This window comes from Brachionichthys hirsutus, chromosome 21 (genome assembly GCF_040956055.1).
Source record: "Brachionichthys hirsutus isolate HB-005 chromosome 21, CSIRO-AGI_Bhir_v1, whole genome shotgun sequence".
Taxonomy (NCBI): Eukaryota; Metazoa; Chordata; class Actinopteri; order Lophiiformes; family Brachionichthyidae; genus Brachionichthys; species Brachionichthys hirsutus.
Window position 1 is genome coordinate 7,832,508 of NC_090917.1, and position 9,855 is coordinate 7,842,362.

Sequence of the window (9,855 nt, forward strand, 5' to 3'; positions counted from 1 at the left end):
CTGATTATTGCCCCGATGTTAGAAATTAAATGAGCGACACAAATCTGGGGCTGACGTTTGACAGCGTCTCCCTGCAGCCGTCTGGCTGGAGCTCCCCTCCTCCTCCTCTTCCCCGTCCTCTTCCTCCTCCTCCTCCTCCTGCTACTCTTAGCAATGAGGGGCAGGCAGTTTGCTGGGTTCCTAGGCTGTTGTCTCCCCCTATTGATCACTTGGTACCACTGAAGGTATCGACCCTGTCGGGGACAAAAGACTCTTAAACGCAGGATTTGTTTTGAAAGTAAAAATTAAGGACGTTGATGGATATCTGAGGCTCATACATTACATAATTCACGTGTCATTCTGTCACGATATATAAAGATTTTTATTTCATCCTTTAATTTATGATAAAACTGTCAAATACATATCTGATTAGATGCTGCAAGTCTCTCTCTGTATCGTCTTTTAAATAAACAGACGATAGGAAACATGAAATCTATCTGCTGGGCAGTGTGTGTGCGTTTGAGAGAAAGTGAATGTGTGTGTTTGTGTATTTTTTTGTGTGTGCGCAAAAGAAGGTAGACGGGGATCAAATTCCGTTACTTTGGCGTCACGTGCTGTTGGCCAATCGGGTCCGGGCTTTCCTCCGCGGCACGGTGGACTGTTATAAAGTCCGCGTGCGGGACGGTTTCAGCGCAAAGCAGTCACGCATTCTGGGGATTGTACGAGAACAGAAAGGAACGCTTTACTGTTTCATTCTGCAGAGCTGAAACCAAACGCTGAGCTGCTGGCTCGTTCCGTTCCCTTTCAAGCGCGGACCCGCGGAAGAAAACCCTCATCCTAGGAGTCTAGAAGCTCATGCGTAAAGCTCATTTGCTCTCCAAATCGATTTTACGCACTTCTCTCATTCGAAAGGCTTTTGGTCCATCTAATCCTGGCAAGGTAAAGTCTATTTCGAGGCTTTTCCTCGCACCAGAAAGCAGAAGTAACTCCACAGTTTCGCGCGTAATTTGGCAGCAGACCGTTTTTCGTATGAATCTTCTCGACCCTTACCTGAAGATGACGGAGGAACAAGACAAGTGCCTCTCAGATGTCCCGAGCCCGAGCATGTCCGAAGACTCCGCGGGCTCTCCATGCCCGTCTGGCTCGGGCTCCGACACCGAGAACACCCGGCCGTCGGAAAACGGGCTGCTCAGACCGGACGGAGACTTCAAGAAGGACGAGGAAGATAAGTTCCCCGCTTGCATCCGCGACGCCGTGTCCCAGGTGCTGAAGGGCTACGACTGGACCCTCGTGCCGATGCCGGTGCGCGTTAACGGATCTTCCAAGAACAAGCCTCACGTTAAGAGACCGATGAACGCTTTCATGGTGTGGGCGCAGGCGGCTCGGAGGAAGCTGGCGGACCAGTACCCACACCTGCATAACGCGGAGCTCAGCAAAACTCTGGGGAAACTGTGGAGGTGAGTGAGAAAACTCCGCTTTACCGCGTTTACGCACCGATTTAGGAAGAATCGAGAGTGATTATTGTTTGCTTCTGTTGGTTTACACTTTATATCCTCTGAATTCACGCAGCACCACTTAATTATTGCGTACATTATATCTGTAGTTTCTTTTTTTTGCATTTAACTAATGCAATGTACACACATAAATAAATTGTCATTTTTACGCACAGACTCCTCAACGAAGGAGAGAAGCGGCCGTTTGTGGAGGAGGCTGAGCGGCTCCGGGTGCAGCACAAGAAGGATCACCCGGACTACAAATACCAGCCTCGGAGGAGAAAGTCAGTGAAGAACGGACAGAGCGAGTTGGAGGACGGCGGCGAGCAGACGCACATTTCCCCCAATGCCATCTTCAAAGCTCTCCAGCAGGCGGACTCGCCAGCCTCCAGCATGGGAGAGGTGCACTCTCCGAGCGAGCACTCAGGTGAGCAGGGAGATTATCGATTCTCTCATTCAGAATCTAGAAAACTTGATAAATCATTTCCTCGGGCCTGATTAATTGTACGAAACACTAAAGTAATTGTGAAATCTAATTTTACTGTTATGTTTAACTCGCAGGCTCCCAGGGCCCCCCCACCCCTCCTACCACCCCAAAGACTGATCTCAGCACAGGCAAGATGGACCTAAAGCGCGAATGTGGCGTCCGTTCTCTGCCTGACGGAACCGGTGGGCGGCAGCTCAACATTGACTTTCGCGACGTGGACATCGGGGAGCTGAGCAGCGATGTCATCTCCCACATTGAGACCTTTGACGTCAATGAGTTTGACCAGTACCTCCCACCCAATGGGCACCCTGGGTCCGCCAGCGCCACCCCAGTCAGCTACACCGGCACCTACAGCATTAGCAGCACTGCCTCGGTCAGCCCACAGGTAGGAGGCGTCACAGCCTGGATGGCTAAAAGCCAAAACCAGCAGGGACCGCAGCAGCACACCCTTACAACCTTGGGGAGCGGCGGCGGGGGCTCAGATGGGGCTCAGGCCCAGCACAGGACCCAGATCAAGACGGAGCAGCTGAGCCCGACCCACTACAGCGAGCAGCAGAGCTCCCCTCAACATGTCGCCTACAGCCCCTTCAACCTGCAGCACTACAGCCCCTCCTCCTCCGCCTCCTCCTCCTCCTCCTCCTCCTCCTCCTACCCGGCCATCTCGAGGGCGCAGCAGTACGACTACTCCGACCACCAGGCGGGCAGCACAACTGCTGCCGCCTACTACAGCCATGCGGGGGCGGGGCAGGGCTCGGGGCTGTATTCGACTTTCAGCTACATGAGCAACCCCAGCCAGAGGCCCATGTACACACCCATAGCTGACAACACAGGGGTGCCCTCCATCCCTCAGAGCAGCCCACAGCACTGGGAGCAGGCTCCGGTTTACACCCAGCTCACCAGACCCTGAGCCGCCCCGGCAGACTGACGGACGATGATGCGCACGGCAACACACACGTACTCCAAAACACTTTAGCCCAGGGTGAGCACTGCCTTGAGAGCAGCGCCCTGACTCAGACACTTGAAATCAAAGAGGAGGAGAGCTGGACTTGTGATTGGCTCACATCGTGCCTTGCTATTGTATCATGATAGAAACTATATATATATATTTTTAGAGACTTAGGATAATCCTCTGTGAGGACTTATTGATTGTTAATGCTTCAGTAGGTACTGTGTATGTTTCTTTTTATTTCTCCCCTTCGTATGTTGGCTTTTTGTAACATGGAGTTGGTGAGGGGCGGGAGGGTTATAAAACACAAAGCTTTATATTTTAAACAGTTCAGCCACTAACCACTCATGGTAGTGCAGTTTCTGATTTATTGATTTTCTTACAAGAAACTCAGATTTTTTTAAATATCATTATTATTATTATTACTCTTTTTGTGTGCCATTCAGCAAGTATGGTTTGTATTTAAACTGTTTTGTTTTTCCCCCTCAAGTAAATAGTCCTGATGATTGAAACAAAACTATGAGGCAATACAGAGAACACGAGGAGATACTCAGTTTCACAATGCTGTGCTGTCTTGGCGGTGGAGCCTGCAGCCCTTTCCACCATCTGTGCCTTGGATTTTTTACTTTTTCTCAAACCTTTTGTACGTGCGTATGTCTGTGTTTGTGTGCGTGTGTGTGTGGGTTGTGTGCTATGGCCACAGCTGAGATTACATTTACCATCCAACAGCATGTGTTTGACAGCAACAGGAAGTCACTTTTGACCCCGTGGGTGCCCCCCTCCCCCCCCCTGCAGTCTCCCAACAGGCTGGTGGCCAAAACGCTTTCTTTACCACTCCCCTCTGATCAGATCCAGTTTAAAGCCTTTATTTATTTATTAGCTTTAATTTTATTTCAAAGTAATTATTTTATGTACTATACTTCAATTGTCCTCTTTTTAATGTAGACACTATACTTTGCCCTTTTTTTGAATTGAATTTTGATCTGCCACCCAGGGGGTACTTAGACAAAATGATACATGCTGTAATCATTTTTTTTCCTTATTTATCTTATGTAAATGTCTATTTTAAGTATGTATTTGCCCTTTTTTAGAGGGTTGTGTGGATTATCTAACAAAATGCATATAGATTGTTTTTAATTTGTGATTTTCCTCTGATTTTGACTTTAAACTATGCCTGAAATAACTGGATTTTTCTTTTTTTTAATCTCAGTTACAAGGATTTTACATTTTTCTAGCTTGGCGTTTTTGTTTGGGCGATCAGCAACGGGCCGTCCATCGCTTCTGCTCTGCAAGCTTTGTTCTCCTTTCTCTGTGTCAAATAACTGATGTTCCTAATACTCCTTTTTCCTGCTGTGATCTTGCAATGAATTTGTTCTGTCTTTAAAAAAAATCTTTTGTATATGTATTTGCAATAAAAAAAGAAAATACCATGAAATAAAAAAAATAGTTGTCCTTTTTGCCTCAGGATAAAAACTCAGGAAACGTTCCGTGTGTTCTGAAGCACCTTTCAGCACTCTGTACACAAGAGGAGTGCCAAGAAACAGGACTTGTGCTTGTTTTCCCAAAATACTTGTTTTTACCCTCCTGCTTGTGTTTATTTTTTCCCTCTCTTCCCCATCAGCTGCGAGCAGCAGGGGGTGAGTTACTAGGGGACCTTGTGGGGGGGCACTAGATGTAGCAAGAGCCGTAAAACTAAAGAAAAAAACGTGAATTGATTTCAATAGAAGATACTTGGGGTGGGGGGGGGGGGGTGAGCAGGTCCTGCTTTGGTGAAAACCTGGTAGGAGAGAAAGAGGAAATGTTTACACATTGGAAACTGGTTTAGCGCAACATTTGCACTTTGTGCATCGGAATGGTTTTAATGAAAAGTCTCATGACTCAAACTCAGATTGCTTTCATGCATTAGTTTCAGGTTGGATGTTCAAAACTGAATGGATGCTAAAGTGTCCAAGCTGAAATCACTGATTTAGTATATTTCTGAAAGTTACTTTTGGAAAGCATATCATACAGCATCTGTGGACGGGGAGGTATTTACAGAAACATACAGCCCAATTAAAACCAGGTCAAATGGGGATAAATGAACAGAAGGGTTTGTACCACTTATTTTTTTATTGTAATTGAGACCTGTCTGCATTAGTTATGAGGACTGTTTTATACAACCTCACCATTCCTGTACTCTCCAGTAATGAAAGGTGTGATCATTACTGGAGAGGCTCAGAAACAGCTTCTTCCCCAGAGCTGTGAACGCAGTCGTTGCAGTGAGCTGCAAATTAGAACGTTTGCAAATGTGCTTTTGGCTGACCAATGACAACATAGAAGCAGGGGAGCTGTGGGGAAAGAGAGTGGGACATGACCAGCAGCAAATGCCCTCAGCTAAGATCCAATCATGCTTAAATGGTATGCGTTTCTTTAGTGTTGTGTCACATCATGCAGTTTGTTCATTGGCTGACCAGGGGAGACAAAGGAGTTGTATCTGATTCAGTTCAGTTTTGGTCTCTTAACACTAACTATTTACAACTGAGGAAATAAACAGAGATTATCATCCAGTGCATCAGCAGGATCAACGCGAGGAAATGTATTTCTCCTGACAAAACATCACCATTGCATCAAAATAAATAAATAATGGGGGGGGACAAGATTCAGCACACTGATTACCAGAATCTGGAACGTATCAATATATCAAACACATGTGTTGGTCAGTAGGGAGACAGAAGTCATGTGATGCGATTCCTTAAACATCAATGCCAATCAAGGGTGACAGAGTCCCCCTGACCAGCTGTTTTCCAGTCTGATCTTCTCAGACTGCTTCTATTCTGCCTGAAATGGTAACATGACAAGATGCTACTTGTGCATTTAAACCATCAATGGACTTTGATCATCTGGTAGGCTTTGAGTTTAGCTACGGTATATTATACTGTTGACGTGTGCACGGTGTGTGTGCTTCAGCTTGACTAAATCACAGCAGCAAATAAAGTTCCAAATTCTACACTGTAGATTATCACACTGTACTGTGCCAACATCTTCTGTTCACCAGTTCAATAATACAACAGTCAGGTTGGAAGTGGGCGATTGAATCAATGAATGAATATATTTATTAGATAGAATGTTAGAGGATAAATACAGTCAAACAGTAGCATGTATTACAGTACAAATACAGTCAAACATCCTGTGTAAGAGGAGCATTTCAAAAAAGCCCTTGCGGTCTTGTTTCCGTTGATTCCATCTGCAGGCACTGATTGGAGGAGCTCTAAAGCTGCCCCTTTGCACAAGATGAGTAAACAAGCACCCGGGAAACAGGGTCAGGTAAGGATGCTGCAACGGGAGAAAAATATAATATTTATTTTATTTACTACAATTCAATTATAATAAGCAAAACCAAATGGCACGAGGAGATTGTGGTGAGTCCAGCAGACGTCACAAACTCATGCTTTGCAGCAGAACAATATTTAATCCCAAGGAAACAAAATTACATCATTTTTCTGCAATGAACATGAATAGTTTTTTCATACAAATTACTTTATGTATACATCTCACATGGACCGGAAGAAGAAGAAAAAAGAGCTGCTTCTGAGCTTTGCCCAGAGACCCTCAACCAAGATAAATCTCACTGACAGAATTAAGTTTAAAATGTTACCATGGAGATGGAAGAAATAAAATGACGAAGGCTCCTTTAGAACAACAAGCGGCACTTGTCTTAATGACTGATAAATGCACAAAGTTGAATAAAATATTTATTGCTCAGTTTTTGAGACACGCTCTGAAGGATGGAATCTATTCTTTATCCCTCGCCTTCCATTTGCTACGGGACTGGGGATAACGGCGACAGAAAATTAGAGACAGGAAGAAAACATGGCGTCTTGTACAGCATTGATTCAGGGAAAATACCCACGCGTCTGTTTATATGCATTACCATTAATACCGAAGGATGTGAAAAAATAAAGACCGGGCTTACGATCACTTCCTAAGTTCACGATGAGCAGCTGGATTTATTAGTAGATTTGCCTTTTCAAGCATTCCAAAATTTAATTTCTGCAATCATTAAATCTTCGCGTTGCTTCATTTGTCATCACACAAACAAGCAAATTCACCCAGAGTTCATCTGGAAGCGATCTGAGATTACTCCGGGCCTGACTGTTTTGTCCCCCATACGAGTCCTGCAGGTGCATGTGGACAAACATTTTTTATTGTACCAATGCTTTGTGTCAGTGTGTGCTTTCCTGTGGAGCTGGATGTATCAAGCCAGCACAGGACAGATGGTTCCAACTCAAGACTTGTCCTGCAGGATATTTGGTTAGCTGAAAACGGCTCCTACTAATTCAGACAAAAAATTTAAAAAATCCTCCTGCACAAAGTTTTCCACAGGTTCTGAAGGGTCTAACAATAAGATGCATAATTTGTTCTGCAAGTAAAGATGAGTAGTAGGAGTAATATTCAGAAGTAGATCCTTCGTGGATTTCGATCTGTGACCCTTCCATGCCACTGGCGAGAGTGGAGCTGAAAATGTGGGCAGCTGATGGAGGTGGATTTCATGAATATTGCACGACTTGCTGGTTATGGATCTGTGCATCTGTTCTTGGTGTCCTTTCAAGTCCAACATCTGTTGCGGAGCTCTGACTATCACAGCTGATTAACATTTAAAAAGCTCATAATGCGCCAGGTGCTTCTTACAGGTGTTTCTTATTAGTTTGAATGAATAGTAGAATATCGTCACGGGACAGTCGAGTCCTGCAGAGTCCTCAAGCGCTGGCATCCAAAAAAGGTCGAGGAAGGGAAGCGCTGAGTTATGTCACGCAGCCCGCGGACCAAACACCATTTTCCTACGATAGAGATTAGATGTTAGGAGTCACAAGGTTCTCGTACTCATCTGATACTTTTTGAACACAAGCCAGAAATGCAGCCAAGAATTACTTTGCATTGCATGACTGCTGATGGGCTGCGGCCTTCCAGCTGCATTCCCATGAGAAGTTATTTGGAATAATAATAATATATATATATATATATATATAAAGGTTTTAAGCAATCACAGGTTCTGGACAACAAAAACAGATGTCCCATAACTGGTCAGCTGAGAGCGAGAAACGTGTTTTGTTTCTATGATTTTACATTTGGAGCTCCCATAGGCAGATCAGCAAAGCTGGGCAGAGGATCTGTCTGCAGGCTCTTGCCGTGTCAGCAAAAATGCCAACAATGTAACAGAAACAAGATACAGCTGACTGACTGCGAGAACATAGGAATGAAATCCATTCTGTCAACAGCATGTGCCAGTCAGAAATGTGACAAAGGCATTATTGCGTGATTGAAATTTAGGTGCAACCGAACGAGTCGTCAAGGCTGGAAAGAATTCCAACAACTACCTGTTTGTCAGCTCCTCCTGCACTGGTCTCGCCCCATTATGAAGACAGAGCAATTCTCTGGCAGTGTGTGACAGCAAACATTTGCTGATGTCTGTTTAGATTCTAACTACCGTATTTTTTTGATTATACGTCGCTCCGGATTGTAGGTCGCACCAGCCAAAAAATGCATAATTAAGAAGAAAAAAACATATATAGGTTGCACTGGAGGATAAGTCGCATTTTTGGGGAATTTTTTTTTGATAAAATCCAACACCAAAAAACATATAGCACAAAGAACATGCTAACAAGTTTACCAAAATATCAGGTTTTACTCCGAATCACGAAATCCAAGGAAATCTTCATCCTCGGTGTCACTTTTGAACAACTCCCCCAACTCGGCAGGTAGACAAGACGCCGCTTCCTCTTCTACGTCGCTTACATCAGACTCGTCGTCAGTTGCAGTTCCAATTATTCCAGCCTTTCTGAATCCCGACAGGATGGTTACGGTTGTCACTGAAGCCCATGCTTTGTCGATCCATTCAATGACTTCCAGGAACGTTGCATGGCGCATTCTCCCGGTTGCCGTGAAGCTGTGCTCTCCATCCGTCATCCACTGCTCCCACAGGTTACGCAAAACTGACTTAAAGCTCCTATTCACGGAGATATCAAGTGGCTGGAGTATTTTGGTTAAGCCTCCAGGGATGATGGCAGGTATGGAGTTGAAAACTTTTAATTTATTTTTTAACTGTGGTGTGATGTGCGCTCTCATGCTATCCATCACAAGCAGAGCTTTGCGTGCTCTAAAGAAGCCATCCGGTCGCTTATTGTAGCACTTTGTAAGCCACAAGTTCATCATTTCTTGATCAATCCACCCTTTCTCATTCACGGCGACTTCAACTGAGGAGGATTGGATTTTTGGCATGGTTTTTTGTTTGAAAATGACCATCGGTGGCAGTTTTGATCCGTCTCCACAACATGCCAGCACCACTGTGAAGTGTGATCTCTCATGACCAGTTGTAACGATATTCACACTTTTTTGCCCTTTCTCTGCAACACTTCGGCCCATGGGGATGTCAAAAGTGAGGGGGACCTCGCCCATGTTAATAATATGATCCGGTGTCACGTTGTGATCACTTACATGCTTTTCAATGAACGCGCGGAAACTGTCAACCTTGGCTTGGAAGTCCGCTGGCAGTTTTTGGGACAGTGTCGTCCTTGCTCTGATAGAGAGGCGTTTGCGTTGCATGAAGCGGTAACACCAAGAAGGTCCTCCCGCAAAGCCGTTTATATTCACCTCCTTGGCAACCACCTGGGCGCGGAGACGCAACTGCACCGTTGACAAACCTCTCCCAGCAGCACGTTGTTCAAGCACCCATGCGTGAACTCGTTCCTCCAACTGCGGCCACCTAGCTTGTCGCCCGCGATTAACTTTCTTTGTTTTCTTCATTTCAGTAAGCGTAACCTCCACTTTTCGCCAGTCCCTTACAAGTTTTTCGCTCACTCCAAACTTTCTTTCTGCTGCTCGATTGCCGTTTTCGGCTCCATATTTCACTATCTGAAGCTTGTAAGCCGCGGAATATGACTTTCTTTTCGGCGACATTTTCATTCAGCCCTTCT

General features: G+C 45.1%; 1 protein-coding gene across 1 annotated transcript; it reads left to right on the forward strand.

The window, feature by feature from the left end:
* The first annotated feature begins 888 nt into the window (after positions 1 to 888).
* On the forward strand, positions 889 to 3,184 carry LOC137909943 (transcription factor Sox-9-A-like). The gene is made up of 3 exons (XM_068754372.1): positions 889 to 1,436; positions 1,649 to 1,899; positions 2,034 to 3,184. Exons 1-3 carry the CDS (start codon positions 1,009 to 1,011, stop codon positions 2,864 to 2,866), a joined length of 1,512 nt encoding a protein of 503 aa, XP_068610473.1. The 5' UTR covers positions 889 to 1,008; the 3' UTR covers positions 2,867 to 3,184.
* The last annotated feature ends 6,671 nt before the right edge of the window (positions 3,185 to 9,855 follow it).